Consider the following 19284-nt stretch of genomic DNA (forward strand, 5'->3'; position numbering starts at 1 on the left):
AAATACTGAATCTGTTGTCTAGAAAATTCATCTATCTCCTAGAATGTTCAAATCATTTTAGCCAAATATACTTACTTGTCTGTCTGTCTGTCTGTCTGTCTCTCTCAATCAATCAATCAATCATTGGCTTGCTTACTTGAATTCTAATTGCTCCAAATCTTCCATCAATAAAATTTACATTAAAATCAGATAGAAACTACTAATATAAGAAAAGACAACAAAACCAATTCCCACAATTACTAAATGTGTGGCTAATTATTAGGTTCTTTAGTGAGACCTTATTGCTTCAAACTCGGATGGTTGTTAACAATACCTATTGTTTCAGTAGCAGAGAATCTTTCTGTAACATACAGAGTTGAAAGAAGGTGTGAATGCTGTCAAACAGCTCTTTTGTCTGAAATTACAATCACATAGGCTAAACCAACTATATGCCTAAAATGAGGGATGGGTCATTGAATGGACTCTGGCATATAATTTATCTGAATCCAATGTATTTAAAATGACATTTGAAACAATGGGTTCTGTGCTCTGCCTGATATAATAATACAAAAAGAATAAAAAACAAAACAAAGCTATATTTACAGATTTTTAGAGGCAGATAAATAGTTCGGATTTTTAAAAATCCTAGTTGCTAAACTGGTTGAAAATAATCTTCATGTGGTTTGTGAACCGTTTAGATGTTTATACTTCCATAAAGACCATGTAATTTAGAATGAACCTTTAATTGATAGCTTGAAAATGTGTATTCAGTTAATGCAATATCTACTTTCTCCTTGACCTTGTAAGGCATGATAGAAATTTCCACAAAGTTGCTACTTTCTCTATTTTGCTTTGACAATACAGCATTATAATGATAATGATGGCACATGCATCTATCTATATTAGTCTTTCTGTTGAGGGCATATCATTCACTGAAGCTGCATGCTACTAAGAGCATATTTTGAAGCATAGAGTAGGAAGAATGTTTAGGTTCAGATTGCAGAAGTAAACTTCTTACTCAATGAATCATAGATCCATATAAGGTTGAACAAGGAAGTATCAAAGAATAATTTCCATAGATAAAAACATGAGTGCCATGAAATATAGAAATGAATAGCACCAGAAATGTATGTATTTATGGCATTATTGAGAGAACCAGCCCAATGTTGCTGATCTAAGCACATTAGTGGAATTTGATATTTCTTATTTAAAAGAATGTTTAAATAAGGTTTGTTAGGTATAAAAATGGTTAATGGAATGGGTAATAAAACCAGAACTTTGTAATTATCCTTTCTAACAGATAAATATCTGTAAAATTAGCATGAATTTTACAATGCATAGGTCTAATCAAATAGAAACTATTAAAGTCAAACACATACATTCTTCTAGAGCTGCACTATCCATAGTAGCCAAAAGCTATCTACGCTTTTATAATTTAAATTTGAATTAATTAAAATTAAATATAATAAAGATTCAGTTTTCTAGTCACACTAGCCACATTTTTTAAGTTCTCACTAAACACATTTGGCTAGTGGCTACTTTATCAAACAGCATAAGTATAGAATATTTTCATCATCATAGAAAGTACTATTAAACATCTTTCAGAGAATTAATTAACTTTGAGCAGACCTGTTTTATTTTTTATAATGCCTATATATGCCTTTGAAAGAACATATCACCTCTCCTTTTGTCTTATTTTCCAGTTTTGAATACATCTTGTAAACAAAGAGATCTTACAGATTTCTTTTCACCTTCTTTGCCCCTCTTTTTTGTAACAGAAACAGCCTAAAAATAAAGATTTTCTTTAAGTTCAAAAAAATTTTTTACTCCTTTTCCTACTGAAGAGTTTAGGTATGCCATTGAACCAGTTATGCCCATTGGATTGAATGAGGTATTTGAAGCAAATGCAAACAAAACCTAGGAGAAAGATTTCATTGTTAATACCTAGATTTCATGATTTAGAAACTCTTTGTCCATTTGTCTTGATCATTCTTAGTCCATAGATGGTAAGAAGAAAAGTAGCAAAAAGTAGTCATTATTTTATAGAATAATTCACTTATTTTGTCACAAAGCTACCTATACTTTTGAAATGTCCTCTGTGACAATTTGGGCAGACTTGTGTACTTGTGTGCTTGTCAGCTTATGATACTTAATTTATAATTTAACAATTTTTTGTGTGTGTTTTTCAGATGTGCAACACATGGCGATTGACTGGCTCACCAGAAATCTCTATTTTGTGGACCATATCAGTGACCGGATCTTTGTTTGCAACTACAATGGTTCCGTATGTGTCACCCTGATTGATCTGGAGCTTCATAATCCTAAGGCAATAGCAGTAGATCCAATAGCAGGGTAAGACATTCCTTTTTGCAATATTAGATCTGAAATAATTTTTATTAAAAAGAGATGGGAGTCTGATGAGAGTTGTGGAATATAAGACTACAGGATAAGACTACAGGCGCTCTCTCTCTCTCTCTCTCTCTCTCTCTTTCTCTCTCTTTCTTGCTCTCTCTCCGTCTTTCCCTCTCTCCCTCTCTCCTTCTCTCCTTCTCTCACCCCCCTCACCCTCCCTACCTCTCTCTTCCCTCTTTCCTTTTTTTCTCCCTCCCTCCCTTCTCTTTCCCTTCTCTCTGTTACCTACCACTAGGGTGATGTGAAATCCTGTGTAACCCGAGCTGCATGGGGGTGGCAGTCACATAGTATTGTGTGGTGTCCCTAGGTTCTTCCTTGCCAAGACAGCAAAGAATTACAGGTCGGCAAGATTGATAAAAAGTTAAGATTTATTGAAAGTACATTTTAGAAGGAGATGGGCCATGCTAAGGAAGGCTGCAGCACTGTGGAATTTGGGAGGTGAACAGATAAGATGGAGTATGCCCCAAGGAAGGAGCAGGTTTTCAGCAAAGAGAGCTGTAACAACACAGAAATGAGAAAGTCTGTTTACATTTGGGCCAGTATGGGAGATCCTGGATGATCTATATGTGAGGTTACCTTGACTGACAGTGGCTGCTGTATAACCATTTGCCTACCGTCCATGTGCTTACCCAGAATTCAGTCTGTTAAAATTAGATTCTTGAACTTCCAGACATAGTCATGGTATTATAATGATGGTATAATGAAGTTGAGTTTGTGGGCAAGTTAGGGTAGTACTTTCTGTGCATGCGTTTGTGGCTGGTTTAGCCAGCAGCTTTAATGGTCTTTGTGATCTAGGATTTGAGATAATTTATAACCCTAAAAGGGAGATGTTTCTGGAAGGTTCTTAAGAAAAGTCTTCAAGGGAAATTTTTATGAGTACAGAGCCAGGCCTTTGCTCCTGTCACTAATGCCTAACTACCTAACATCTCTTTCTATTTGTCATATTCTCCGTCTGTCTCTCTATCTCTCTGTCTCTCTGTCTCTCTGTCTCTCTCATTCTCTTTCTCTCTCTTTCTCTCTCTTTCTCTCTCTCTCTCTCTCTCTCTCTCTCTCTCACACACACACACACACACACACACACACACACATATTTTTAACAACTGCATTGTAAGAAGAGAAAAAGGGTACAATATACCATGCAGAAGTTGAGAAACACCAATCCCTTAATACATCAATAATGCAGGCCTAACCTACAACACAAACAACTCATCACCTTCCCTAGAATTTCTCTGGAGTCATCAGGAAAGAGACAGAATAATTTTAGGTTAAAGAGAGGAGACTTAAGTTACTTAACAGTGGACCTTGTAGTTAGCAAACTTCAAAACAGTACTTAAAAGATATAATACTAATAGGTTTACATCCAACACAACTCTTAGTATTTATAAAAGGGGCATAATACATGTTAAAGGGTACTACTAAAACATTATGGTCACCTTGTTAGTTGAGACTTTTTTTCTCTAACTACTGATAATGTGAACAGAATATTAATGAGTTACTGAATTCTTCACCAAATTTCATTTTTGCCTTTTTTTTTTTTTGACTTTCTAAATTTACAAGTCATTTTATTGGTTAGAAAGATATTTTTGTCTGAGCTTCTTTTAGCTAGTCTCATTAACCTTCTTTAATATTTCATAGTTTATCAAAATTAGTTATAAATGTTTAAATTCCTGTCAACTTTGTTCATATGATTAGGAAATCAATACATTAAGTTTGCTTTAATTTTACAAATGCTATGGTATTATTAGAAGAGGAGGGGCAAAAAAATGTATAAAATTCTGTAAATTCAGTTCTTTCACTAATCAGTATGAGTAATACCCTCATATTAATGACATAGTGTACAACTTTAATTGGAGGAGCTGTTTTTTCAGATGTAAGTTGTAGCAAAGATTTGAAAACTGAAATTTATCCTTGTTATTGTTTTAATCCCCAGGCAGTTCAGGCTGAAATGTCTAATGGAACATATTCTAAACTGCCATAAGCCTCCATTCAGTGAATGGAGAAATATTTACTGAAGAAACAGCTGTCATCCATATGTGGACTTTTGTCACTCTTTACTTAAAGTCTGATTAAATATTAAGATGCATCATCACAATGGTTCTGATTTTGACAAGAACAGCTTGCATGTAAGAACTTTGCTAGGAAGGCTGTGTAATATAATTCTTGAATGTAGCTCTATTTGTATTTGCAGCAGATGGTTACTTGACTCAATCTAACTGCAGTGATGCTTCATGAGACATTAGTAAAAGAAGTTGTATTTAAACTGATTTGTTTGGGTTGTTGTATAAGGGTAGAAGAAAGAATTGGAAATTTACAAATGTGCTAAGAACATTCTTTTGGCATTCTGTTTAGAAATGAATTTGCTTGCTTGTTTTCCCCTGCATGTGCTAACTGGATTTCAGATTAGCCTTTAGATAGTCTTGTCTGTTGAAGTGTTAAAAGGTGAAGCTATTGTGTTTCTCTTCTCCTATCACTACTTTTATCTTTCCCCATTCTTAAAAAACAAAGATCCAGAGACCCTTTTTAAATAAAACTGACAATCTGAAATATATATGTAAATACATTCTCACTTTCTGAATAGAGATATATTTTATGCTCTCGTTTCCTATTTCTCCCTGTCATTACATGAAAGAATCATATTTTCTCATTTTTGTCAAATGAATTAGGAATAGAAACCCCTCGACATTGTTTGCATTTATTCTATCCTGGATTCCTTTGGGCCTAGTAACTGTTTAAATATATTTTTTTCATGTATCATTTATCATAGTAAGTTCTTTGAAATTTTTTGTTTCACTTGGCTCTGTCTCTAGCACAGCTTTTCAATCATAAATTGTAGAAAGCCTGTTTGTAATAAAACACTTTCAAATATATTCAACTTTTCTGTTAATATCAAAAATGTGGCTAGGATTAATGTGATGCTATCTAGGGAAGAGACAGTAGGTTTATCCTTTTACTTCAAATTTTGGACCTGCTGAAGAGTAATTTAAATATTTGTGTGACTTGCTAAAGCGGAAGCGTACCACCAATGAGATTTCTCCTACCTTTTCCTAATTTTTGGGGGTTATATATCTTAGGCTCCGTCTGGTATAACTTCAATTGGGAAACATCAGAAGGTATTAAAGTCTGACCTGACTCTTACAGCTTTACCTTAACAAGTATGGAAATAGAGGGATATTTGTCTTACCTCCTCAATGTTACATTGGAAAAAATATCATTTTCTTGTTTATATTTTAACTTCACTTTTCTCAATCCCCTATTCCCTTTTTAGCTAAGAATAATTACATTATTATCACTATGACCTCTTTCAAAATAAAAATTTTCTATTGATGTTCTCCATGGGTTGAATATAGATTACTGATTTTCTCTGGAAGCTGCATATGACGTGAAGCAGGCTCTAATCCAGATGTGACAAGAAGAGAGTACTTATAAACCTTGTTCATTCTTTTGCTTTTTGATATCTTTAGATTGACTTGTTAAATCAGCCTCTTTTTCTAGAGATGTTTCTTGAGATTTTCTTCTTTCTTTCAAATTTTAGCAATACTCTTCCAGTGGTTTCTTGAAGAAATTTTCAAACTTTTTTATAAAGTCATCAGAATTTGGAAGTAGAATAGAAATAATAGTCTAACCAACATAAAAACAAAATAATAATATTTTAAAAAGCAGTGGTTATCAGGGCTCTGCTTGTTTAATGGTTAAGAGCTTGATGCTGGAGCCACTCTTCCTGAGCTCAAATTCTGGCTCAACCATTACTGGCTATGTAAGTTGTGATGCCTTTTTGTATCTTGTTTTCTTATCTTAAAAATATGGATAATGCTTCTACTACTCTAAAGTGCTGTCGTTAGGATTAAATAAGGTCGGACACATAAAGCACTTTAATGCTTTCTGAGTTGTAGAGTATGTGAAACTCTCTTTTTCATGTTACCTCAAAAATAACTGCTAATATTTCTAATACTTATGGTATCATTAAATGAACAGTGTTGAGACCAATATCCCATTCCATTAAAGATGATTGTTTTCCTTTCCAGCACCATTCTCTTTCTACTACAAACCCTCTTACCATGGTTTACTTTATTTACACTAAAACTATTATATAGTAAAGTACTGAGAAAGAGGAGACATGAGGGAAAAAAAAGAAAGTGGTATAACTTGGGAATAAAGATGAAGTATATATAGGAGATTGGTGGAGAAAAATTCAGAGTAACTGTAGTATAGGGAAAGTATTAGAGAAAATGTTATTTTAATATTTAATTTTGTGCAGCATGTTTTTGGATTATCTTTAAGTTTCTTTCAAAAGATAAAGATGAGAATAAATTTTCTTCAGAGTTACCTTTGTCAGTTAAATTGTATTTTCGAATATGACATTGTTTTAATAATAAACCATGTAATAGCATGTAATAGCTGAGTCTAATGAGGGCTGTAACTGAGGACAGGAGTGGAACTAGATTACAATTGTGTTTCAAAGGCGTGGCACTGAACTTATTAAAATCATCACATTAAACTCGAAGCAAGAATTCATTTCAAATTATTGAAATGGTATTGAAAAAAAGATCAATTAATAAGCACGATGATTATTAGAAAGATAGCATAAAATTAAGATATATTTTAGTGGTGGTTGGAATTAAAAATTTGGGAAACGTATACTTTTTGGGGTGGGGTATCATGGATAGAAGCCAAACTCCATATAAGATGGCTAAATTGAGGGCAAGGGGAAATCTTCCATGTCATGTGAAACAGCAGAAATTAAATATTTTCAAGTATAATATATACCCTTTTTGTATGGAGGATGGACTTCTGACTTGTAGAGAATGAATGACAGTGACTGTGGGATTTATATGTGAATATATGACCTCATGTCAGGATTGAGGAGAAAGTATGTTGTCTTTGTTCTCTACAAGAACAGGCCATCTGTCAGGAGGCAGAAGAGTGAAACTTAATTCTCAGAAGTTGAATTCACAAAGGAGTGATTGACAGTATTTAATAGTTAATAAACCCTTTCCCATAATCCACCTGGATCCCCACTGTGGTGAAACTAATCATGTCTGAGATGTGAAAGATAGAATCAAAGTTAATAGCCACCAGGGATCAAGACTGACTAACAAAATTCTAGTCTGAGATGCTGCGCGCATGTGGGAAGCTAGAAAATGAAGTAGGTTTGCCTGTACTCATGAAAGGGGTTTTATAACAAGGAGATTCTTGGGATAAATTCAGGTTTCTCCCTTCTGTTAGGTGGCTCCTAGAGCCAGGCCTGGTTGGAAGTTAGAACCTGAGCTCACTATTCACTTGCAATAGGATATAAGTGAAATTATTGCAGACTTTTGGCTATAAAAACTCCTCAGACTATATTGTGGGCAAATTAAACCTATGGATTGCACCCCCACGGTTAATTACTAACTGTTGATTCCAGGGTTCAGATGGTTCTGTAGATGCTGTGGTTGTGAACATTATAAAGCCTGTAATGACATGTCCCTATGTACTCATTTTTTTCTTCATGGAAGTATCAGTCTTAGAGGGTCATATGCTCATTTACTATTCATGACTGCCCCTAATCTTTTGAAATTTATATTCACATTTTGATAATTTGCAAATCATGAGTCCTGACTAGTTAAGGAAGCACTGTCCTTTACACATACCCACAAAAATTTATATATCTATCTATAGGTAGACAGATACATAGATATACAGATAGATAATCTTCTAGCCTCCTTCTCCACTTCAATATAGTCATGTGACAGGTTACTACAATCAGATAAATCTCCCCATTGTTCAAGACGAGATATGTTTTTTTGAAGTCAATGTGAATGTAGTCTCCCTCAGAATCTTCTAAATATATTCTTTTTAAATAAATTTTACTTAATTTTTTGAATTTGTGTAATAGTTTATTTGAGCAAAGCTGACAAAATATGCTAGGGAGCAAGATCTCAAATGCTCCCAAGAATAATAGTTTTGTAGCTTATTTTATGCCTTTGAAATTAAGGAGGGACTGTATGGAACATTACATAAGGATGGGAGAAAGCAAGATAGGGATTGAGTTACAGGATAGTTAAGAAGATTATGTGCTCTCTGGTGTGATTACTGCTTATTTCAAGGGTGTTTAACCTAGATGCACAGAAACAATAGAAAGGTCTTACTTAAGGCAAATATAAATCTTTTACTACAAAGTAATATGTCTGGGGCACGACTACCCACCAGGACCTGCCTAGGAAGAATGTACAAACAAATTACCCTGTGAGGCTGCTTTTCACAGATCAGTCCCCCCACTTTTTTTCCCACAGCCTCCCTTTCCAAAGGATGCCTTGATGACTAACCTTTCAATTGAATAGCGTTATATCTAGCAAATCTCACTTTAAAAGTCATTTTCTTGACCATTGGGAGTGGGACAGTACCATAACAATAGGGTCTGAGCTGAAATGAAAGTTTTCCCAGAAAGTAAAGGTCAGATGGAAAGCAATTTCCTTTCATTGCAAAACAAATGAACAAAGAAACAAACAAAAAAACGCACACTCTGTATCATTTCTATCCTGTAAACTATCATGATCCAAGTTTTACCTTCTGTTGTATTATTCTGTGTTTGATATCTATTGTAACATTTACATAAGCCATGAAATGATTATTAACAGTTATCTCACACATGTCCAGTAATTGTAAACAGCTGGACTACACAGAAAAGCCCAAAGAACAAGTATAATTATTATGACTAGTAACATTCATAGACAGGTAAAGACAATCAAATAAAATGGATTCTGAATTCACTGTCACTCTATAGGTAAACAGGCCTTGTCGATGTCTTAGGATAGCTGTCTACCTTTGGTGTCAGCTTCTTGTCCTTGAGGAGGCTTTGATGTCCTTAGACAGGGGTAGATGTCCATTTATGGTTAAACTCCTGCTAATGTCTCTTCCAATGAGATTGGAGAGTGTCTTTTATTTCAGGTCCTTTCCAATAAACAAAATCTCCAGGTGGGAGTCAGTGATGTTTAAAGTCTTTGTCTCCTGGATGTGAAAGAAAGTGATTACCAACTTCACATTTTTTTAAAGGGACTCTATCAAATCTTGGCAATAGTGGCAATAGTAAGCTGTCTCTTTTCAATAATGTCAGCTTATAAATTCTACAATCTAAGTCCAACTTAAATGCACTGTGATACACAAAGGAATGCAAAAAAAGAAAAATAAGGAGCCAAAGAACAGGAAAGGATCAAGAGGTTGTCTTGGGTTTCCCATAGTTCCAATAATTCATTTAATTTGCAAGCATTACTTATGCTTACAATATACCCTAGAAGTTTTTCATTATTTATTTTACAATGTTTCTCATGCATTTTCACATTAAAAAAATATATATTTTGAGGTGTTCTGAGGGCCCTCCTGAGACACTGCAAAGTTATTCCTATATATAATGAGATTTTAAACCTTAAAACAACCTTATTTTCGAATAAAAACTAAGAAGTTAGCAATTAGCATTCTTTAGCTTGGACATTTTATAACTTCTAGAAACATTTTTCATAGACATTAAAGTCAATTATTAACATGAACTTATTTTTATAAAATGAAGGTGAAATAAGGACATATATGTGTTACTTAGACCAATAAACATGAGCTAGCTTTTATTTGCTAAGGATTAATCTTAGGTCATGTGAAATTGAAAAGCATTTGAGTTAGTTTATATATTACTGAGAATTTTAGAATACCTAATCCTTACAAGCATTTACCTTTAAATTATTTTAAATAATATCATCCAAAGGTTGAATCTTATCTCACATTTACAACATACATATATAGATACACATAGACAGACACGAACAGAGATCATTTAGCTGTGAGAAAACCTCACTAGTTTGTAAAAGAAAAATTGGACCTAAATTTTGCCCTGGTGGCATTTAAAGTTTATATTTGTGCTTGATAATTTCAAGTGACCTTTCCTCTCAAAATAAGGACAGCTATTTTTAATACCTCAAAGATTATGTTGACACCCAAATGATATCACTAGTTGACCTATTTATCTAAATCCTTTTTTAAAAAAACTTTGAGAGGCCAGTTAAATAAGTTTTTTATTTATTCTGCTGAATTTTATAGCTGGCTTTTTCTAATTGTGCATGTAAAAAATGTGTTGGAGTGGTTTATGTTCCATTCAGCCTTTACTAGGAACTTAACACACATTGGTTCAACTGCTACTTTGTTATTAATTTATATCACTCAAAAAGTCAAAATAATGCAAAATATTGTATTTCTCTATTTGCTATCTACTTTTCTCTCTTTTTCACTCTATAATTTTTCAATATTTGCTAAGTTTATCTCTAAATTACTAAGTTCACAATTTTATTTCTGGAATTACATTTAATGTCTTCTCAACCTTCTAACTACTTGTTATAAAAGAAATTTCTTTTCTGAATTCTCACTCTGATTAATTTTGTCCATTCAGGTAAAATAACGGGAGTGGGGGAGTGGGGGGGGGGGGCTGTGTATAGCTTATTATGAAGGAATTTAGTATTTTAGTTAAAAATCTAGATTTAGGACAATCCCTCAGTTGGTTATATTATAGTGGCTCAGTACTATCATTAAAAAATGTAGATTTCTTCTACATCTTCGTTTTGTGATGTTAATTTTAATGTATGCTTTTCAGGCTAATTCCTCTGTGTGCATAAAATAGATACGGAAGTTCCAGAGATCCTGTGTAGAAATATGATATAAAAAGCATTGTGTTTCTTCCTTGGGTGTAAAAGAATTCACAAAGCAGGCACTTTCTCATGTCATGTTTTCTTGGTCCAAACTTGGGTACATGCCAACCACAGACAACTTTTATCATTGGCATACGACGAGTCAAACAACATGAGAATGAAATCAAGCTAATATGAAAGAAAGAAAAGTGGGTTATGAACTATCATCATCTACTATAACCACTGTTGTAAAATAGTCCTTTCCCATATGCAGCCACTGGTATCTAAGTGGTCTCTTTTTGTTTAACTAATACTGTTTGGAATATGGACACATATTTTGTTGCTATTCTTCATCCTCTCTTCTAGGACATTTTCATTTTCTTTAAGCCAAAATCATTAAAATTCATACTAAGGAATATTCTTATTTCTTTTCAAGAAAAATAGCAGATTGTTTGTTTGATTTCTGTAACATTTTCTGCAATACTAAGAAGTTAGGGTAGAGCCCTCTGGATAACACTGCTAGTATCATTTTTTTATTATTATTACTATCTTTAAAGACATAGTTTAAGAAACTGACAAGGGCTTTTATTTCATCACATTATCCAACACTTGGGGAAGCTATATGAATATTTCTAAGCCACTGGGATAATATTAGGTAAATTATTGTTTCACTTGTAAAATGATTCTCAAGTGACATGAAAGCTTTCTCGCTCTCTCCCAGAAAATAGTTTATATACTAGGAGAATCTATATATACTTTGTTATTAGAAAAAAATATATTTTCCATAAGTTTAAAATTATTTCTATTTTTTCATATAGAGTTTTATAAGAACAGAAAGTAGATATAAGCTAGTGGTGCTGCTTTTGAAAATATAAGGATGAATTTCCTGTTTACAGAGTTGTGACCAGGCATCAGGATAATGGTATTATCTATTCTTTCATGAAGCTTAGAGTATAACAAAGTTATGCATTGAATGTCAAATACTAAGATCAGAAGAGGTCGTTATCATAGTTTACAAAAAAAAAAAAATATGAACAAGATACTAAGTAGTAATTTCTTTGAAATTTTTGCAGTAAATAATGGATCAGGCACAAAATGTTATTTTCAAAAACTGAGAGAACTGGGTTTGTAAATACCACAAAGAAAAACACAAAAAAATAAAAACAATAAAACAAGTACTTAACATCATTTCTCTTTTCCATTATCACTCTTTCATACATAACATAAATTTAGAATTTTACTGTAGGCCATATAATCACACACAACCAAAAACAAATAAAAAAGCCCAAGAAGTAAAAAATAATAATTATCTATTTATGCTGATTTATGTTTCACTCTGTTTCATTGATATTGAAACAAAATTGATATTTTCTCTTTAGTCAGATTTTAAATGGTTTGAATTGGGAGAATGGTTTACCCTGGCTTTAGGGTCAAGGTGAATGTTTTCCGATATCAAGTGACTTTTACTCAAGGTGTTTTTTTTGTTTTTGTTTTTGTTTTGTTTTTAAATCATTCAAAGAGAAAAGGCAAATATTTAGGGTAGTTAGTCTTCTTTCACTTTTGTTGAGATTTAACTCAAAGTAGGTTAAAGTCTTAAATATAAGACACTAATCATGGAAACCCTAGAAGAAAACAAGAATAATACTCCTTGACATTGGTCTTGATAATGAATTATTGGACAGGGTACTCAAAGCACAAACAAATAATAAATATATAAACAAACAAGTGAGACTACATGAAATTAGAAAAGTTTCTCACAGCAAAAGAAAACATTAACATAGTGAAAAGACAACCTACAAAATGAAAAAAAATGCAAATCATATATCTAATAAGGGGTTAATATCCAACATATATAAAGAAGTCATATAACTCAATAGCAAACACAAATAAGTAAACAAGCAAATACCCAATTTAAAAATGGGCAAAGAACATGAATAGACATTTCTCCAAAGATGATATACCAAAGGTCAACAGGTATATGAAAAGATGTTCGACATCACCAGTCATTAGAATAGCAATCATCAAAAAAAAAGACAAGAGATAACACAGGATGATGTGAATGTGGTGAAAGGAGAAAGTGAACCCTAGTGCACTGTTGATAGGATTGTAAATCGGTGCAGCCACTGTAAAAAATTGTATCAAAGTTCTTTAAAAACTTAAAAATAAAACTATGGTATAATTCCATTTCAAGTAATATAGCCAAAGAAAATGAAAATACTAACTAAAAAAGATGTCTGTACCCCCATACAAACAGCGGCATTATTTACAATAACGAAGACATGGAAACAGTCAAAGTATTCATTGCTGATTGAATAGATAAAGAATTTATTGTACATTTATACACAATGAAATGTTACTCATCCATAAAAATTGTGAAAATCTTACCCGCCCCCCCCAAAAAAAAACTGATAGAAGTCAGATTTGTAGTTACCAGTGTCAAAGGGTAGGAAGAAGGGTAATTGGAAGAAGATGGTTAAAACTTACAAACTTATAATTATAAAAAAATAAGTACTAGGAATATAATGTACAACATAATTATTATAGCTACACTGCTGTATGATATATAGGCAAGTTTTTAAGAGAGTTAATCCCAAAAGTTCTCATCATAAAGGAAATATTTTTACTTAATTTTTTCTTTTTTTTCTTTTTATGGCATGAGAAGATTAATGTTAGCTGAACCTATTGTAGATACTCATTTCACAATTTATGTAAATTAAAACCTTATGTTGTATGTCTTGAACTTATAGAGTGATGTACGTTAGTTATTTCTCAATGAAACTGGAAAAATGTGGACTATAAAAAATTGTGCTTAGGTGAATATTTAAGTGCAGTTAAAATGTCCCCCAGTGACATCTGAAAATAATTTAATACACTTTGATAAAAACAACACGAACAAATTTAATCGTCGTTCTTCATAATTATTAAATATTGTTGTGATAATATCATCAACATCCAAATTATTGAGTAAATCTCGATATTGACTTCCTAAATCTGGTTTAGTTTGGCATAAAATGAAGTTTAAATGCAACATAAGAAATAAAAAACGTTCCTGATTTTTGGAAGCCTTCAATCTAGGTCTCAAAATAGAATTTGGAATTGAGAATTTAATTAATTTGAAGTTATAATAATTAATTCATATTATAAGTTAAATCTGGGGCCTATTAAAAATTTGAAACTCTATAATGATCAAAACCTCTAAATTGATAAGATCACTAATTCATTTTTTTAAGAAAGCAAAAATATCCTGTTTTATTTTATATTATTTATTATATTTTTAGTATAATTTGGCAAAGTTATTTCAATGTATACACACAATTTAATGACTTATAATGAAAATGACTGCATTAGACAAATGTAATTTTCACAAGGTACACACTAAAGTTTGAATGAATATCAATAGAATAATCTCCTTATAAAAACTATATTTATTAGAATAATGTTACTTTTAGAAACTCCAAAATTGTGACGTAATAGTAAAATTATATATTTCACACTCATATATGAATCTGATGAGAATGTTATAGATTGGTGGACAGCTTCTTCTATGTGATTATTCTGGGATCAATGTTCCTTCCATTTTTGTGGTTCTAGAATCTCATAGGGCCTTGGAATATTCTGTTCTCTATAAACAGAAAAGGAAACACGTTGAAGATATATAGACACAGTTGGATGCAAGGAGATCAGGGAAATGTAACACTGACTAGGCAGTTGCTTGCCCATGACAATACCATATTATGGAAGTATGAATATGCATTTTCAAAGAATACTTTGACATTTCTGCTACAATCTTATCTTCTGGCTACCAGATAACCCAAATGTACCCTCCTTGCCATAAACAGAATATACTATATTTAGGTCAAAGTAGAGGATCTCAGGTGATTTGTAGTTCTATCATGTCCTTTTGTGCTTTTTTGTACAGCAAACTATGAACCAAAAGACAAGATATCTGTACCCACTGTCCTTTCCATATCCTATATAAGTTGATAGACCAGTGATAGAAAAACAAAAAATTCTTACCTAGAAAATAGAAGACTGGAGAGACATACAGTAGTCATGATACAGAGTAATAATAAAATCCTTCTAGGCAAGTAAAATGAACTTCTCCCCTGGTGGTTTGTGAGTCCCTTGTCTAAACAGATGCTTGTTTTTTGCAATTTTTCCCTTTGTCCATTATTCTCCTTTACCTATGCTTCTACCAGCAAGTTCTGTTATTCTGTTGTGTTCAATACTGCATCTGAAGTTGCCAATAGGGAAAATACTCCTCCTGGCGGTTCTATATATTACAGACTGTTTCTTGTTTCTTTTAAGTTGTTTTAAGGTTTAAAGTGACAAAAGATTTTGTAAGCTCAGTTCATGAATTTTGCAGTTAGAAATACCCTTGAAAATTAGTAAAATTTTATATATTTTTTACTTCTCATTACTTTTGTATAAAATTAATCAAAGTTATACTTTAGAAATAATTATCGAACCCCATTTATTTCTTTTCACATAATCTCTTGGTTTTCTCTCTTACCCCATTGAATACACTTTGAGACCTGAAAACAGTGCTTTAGTGGGAAGCAAACAATTTTGTATAAAGGCTAAATTCCTCTGTTTAAGCAAGAAATCTTAATTGGCTTTTGTTGCTCAAAGACATTTTCAATATTTTTCTTACTATTCAAGAGAAGCAATTGGCGTTTCCAAACCTAGGAGGCCCAGTTGTGGACTTGTTCTATTCCCTTTTACTGTTTTGCTGTCAACCAACCAATTCTAACCTACATTAACTTTAAAAAAAAAAAAAAATTGTAATACCTTGCCAAAGTAAGCATAGAGTAATTAACACAACTCCTAATATTACTAATATTATACTTTTAAACTTATTTCCTTAAATCCATAGGCTCAGTAAACACTTGATTTTTCTTTCAACATATTTTCAAGATATTACAACTGACATTTTTATCAAATACTTTTAACAGTGAATAATTGCAATCATGAACAATACTTACCCTGGTGCTACCACCTTACCATTAATCCAACATTATATATTTTAGGTTTTATTAAAGTAGTTATGTACTTATGCTACTAACTTCCAAATTTGTTATAGTAATACTTACTGACATATATTTCAGTGGATAGTACAGTAGAATTTTGTTTGTTTGTTTTTGTTACAATGCAGTGCATATGTTCCTAGTTACCAGGCAACTTTTCTTCATGTAAAAAGCTGGAGGCTCCTTTCATCTTTCATTCTTTATCCTTTGAGGCCTCAGAATCCTCTGATTTTTGACCAAAGAAAAGAAAGGCACACCTGCTTTTTAAAAAAAAAATCAGCTCAGCAGTGACATACATCATTTTGCTTACATTCCAGTAGTGTCATCTAGTCATTTGGTCACATATGGAGACAAGGGAGCTAGAAATTATGGTTTCTATTTGGGAAGTTGTCAACCACTACACATTTTGAAAAAGAACAGGCATAAGTATCTGGTTGACAGATGACTATTTTTCCACTGTAATCACTATCTGATGCATTATTTTTTGACTTTTGGTTCTTAACAAATTAAAAGTAGAACAGATTAGCATGTCAAAGCTTTTGTTTCAAAAAAATACTTTGAGTTGGGTGGGTGCATCTTTTTCCAAAGTTTTTTATACTCCCCTAAATGCTTAGAATTTGGGTTTATCATTTTATTTTAAATCAATCATTCTTATTAAATTCATATTTCCTGTTGAGACATTCATGAGTCCAAGTCATCTATTAAAAGTTTTCCTGGCAAATATGTAATCAGATAAATAAGTAGATTATACCCTGACAAATGACTGAAATAACAGACATCTCCACAGTGAGAAAATTTCTTTAAATAGCTTGTTCCAGATTCTTAGAACTTAAATACCCTCTTTTTTGAAAGGTCTAGAAAAACCATGAGAAAATTTTATTTTCAATTCTTTTTAGTCATCAAAATGATAATTTTTCTTAAGCTCTCATTACTACTCATAGAAGGTCTTGTTTTCCAGACTGGGTGTCTTGGATTTTATTTAATACACACTAGGTTATTTTTGTTTGTTTGTTTGTTAAAGCATTCTCTGAATAAATATAATATTTTCAGATTTCAGTCTAATAGTGAATGACAGAATGGATTATTGGCGAAGGTAACACTAGAGGTAGAAGAAAAAGAGAAGACAGTTGAAATAGTGTCATAATGGTATGTTTTAAAATACTTTCGAACTAACAAAAATCCTAACTTCAACTGTCTTAAATAATAAGAATTTACATTCTCACTTAAGATGAAGGCCAGAGAAGAGTGAGGTTGGTTGGATCCAGGCTTGGTTGACTCGATGCCTCATTGGCATCATCATAGAGTCATAGCCCTTGTATATCTCTACATTGCCACTCGCAGCTACATCCTGTCCTTTTCCCATGGTCATAAAGGGCTGCAAACAGCAACTCAGGAAAATCGCTTACTAGTCTCATGGAGCAGAAAAAGAAAGAAACCTGGCCTCTAAATATGGAATCTAAACTCATTACTTCAGAATGACTGGGTTTAATAAGGTTGCTTTCTTATACCTGGAGCAATATCAGTCACTGGGAGAATACCATGTGCTATTTAGATTTGTATTAATCAGAGTCCACACCTAGATCTGGAAGTGTGTTCAGTTTTCCTAAGTCACATGGGCTTTGGTGGTGGTAGGGGTATGAGGAATGATGGCTATCTGAACACACTGAAGTTTCTGTTAAGAAAGAAAAAAAAAAAAACCTGGAAAAAGCAAAGCAGATCATTTCAGTCACAATGGAAGAGAGAAGTATGAATTCAAGATCATGGTAATATTTGCTGGGGAATGTAAACTACTTGAGAACAAAATTATATTATTTCTGATGGATATTTTGAGGTTCTTTATCAAAGACATGAAAATACTAGATAAAGATGGTAATGGATGTGATTGATGATGATGATGATGATGATGATGATGATGACGACGACGTCGACAACAACAACAAACAGCAGTGAAACTTCAGTAACACCAGTGAAGGTGAGGCTTGCCACAAAGAGGCAATTATTGAAACTGTGAGGTTACTAGTCACATACGTTTTTTAATCTTGAAGCATGCTAAATTTAAAGAGCAACTTCTAATTTATTCCATAGAGACATATACTTTAGGGGATCTTTAGTGATTTCCCAATAAATAAGACAGACATAAGTTTAGACGATTAATTAGACTAAGAAAATTCCTACTTAGAAAATCAAACTTGCTACTGGAAATGCTACCTTTTTTAGATAGATCCTCTTACTCTTTAAATCTGCATGTGTTCCTATTATTCAAAGACAATATCTGAGTAGGATAAGAAGACTGATAATATATAAATTTGAGGTTGCTTAATAAAGAAAAAATATTAACCCATGCCTAGTCTTTTAAGAATTACATTTTCATAGAGTTATTACATATATCAAGTTTCACTTATCAGATAACTTAATCTTGCATGATTTAAAGAATAATTTAACTATATATATATATATTTTAAATTAATTATATTAAAAAATAATAGTGACAATTAATAGCTCATGAAACTTCTTTATTTTGTAATGATTAAAATTCAGATCCCATTTTTTTATGTGAAATAGGAATATTTATTTTAGTCAGTTAAATTATAATTAAATTTAAAAGATCAGTGTCCCTGCTCTAAATACCTATAATTAATAGTATTTTTTAAAAAAAATTTGTATGTGATCTGTGGCATTTTCCCAGGAAGTAGTCTTAATAAATTATTTAGATTGGAAAGGACATTTTATTATATATTTGCCATAATATTCTTATGGTTCATATTATAAAAGCATATGTAATCCAGCTGGAAAATTAAAACACAATACTTTATGGAGCATTCTCCTCTGCTCCCTTGTCTTGATTAAATTGATGTTCAATGTATCACATGTTGCTCATAGTGAGATCATCTGTGCACTGTGAACTTCTTCATTATGGAGGTGATTTTATTGAACATGTTCTAATCTCAAGTATCCCAGAACCTTAAGTCACTCTCATTGGTTACCTAAAGATTAGACTACTTTACACTTGCATATGGAGAAGTAGAGTCAATTAACTAGTTTTGCACTATCTATGTTGTTTTCCTTATACTTCATGCTATTTCAGAATGTGAATTTAAAATTCTGATAGGTCCCATTTTCTTTGAAAGCCACACACAGAGAAAGAAAGAGGTTAATATCAACAAAAATGTTACTGAAGGTTTACTTCGATCTAGTCATTGTTCTAAGCACTTTCTTTTCAGTGA

At 32.3% G+C, this 19284-nt stretch overlaps 1 protein-coding gene across 4 annotated transcripts in view; it reads left to right on the top strand.

Moving 5' to 3' along the window:
- The window catches only part of LRP1B (LDL receptor related protein 1B), a 1622137-nt gene that overhangs the window by 805455 nt on the left and 797398 nt on the right, over nt 1-19284 (top strand). For all 4 annotated transcript variants that reach the window (XM_036236560.1, XM_036236558.1, XM_036236559.1 and 1 more), the window contains exon 7: nt 2169-2331. In XM_036236560.1, the coding sequence (XP_036092453.1) occupies nt 2169-2331 (163 nt within the window). The remainder of the gene's footprint in view (nt 1-2168; nt 2332-19284) is intronic.

The sequence above is a fragment of the Rousettus aegyptiacus genome, unplaced genomic scaffold (genome assembly GCF_014176215.1).
Source record: "Rousettus aegyptiacus isolate mRouAeg1 unplaced genomic scaffold, mRouAeg1.p scaffold_m13_p_2, whole genome shotgun sequence".
NCBI lineage: Eukaryota > Metazoa > Chordata > Mammalia > Chiroptera > Pteropodidae > Rousettus > Rousettus aegyptiacus.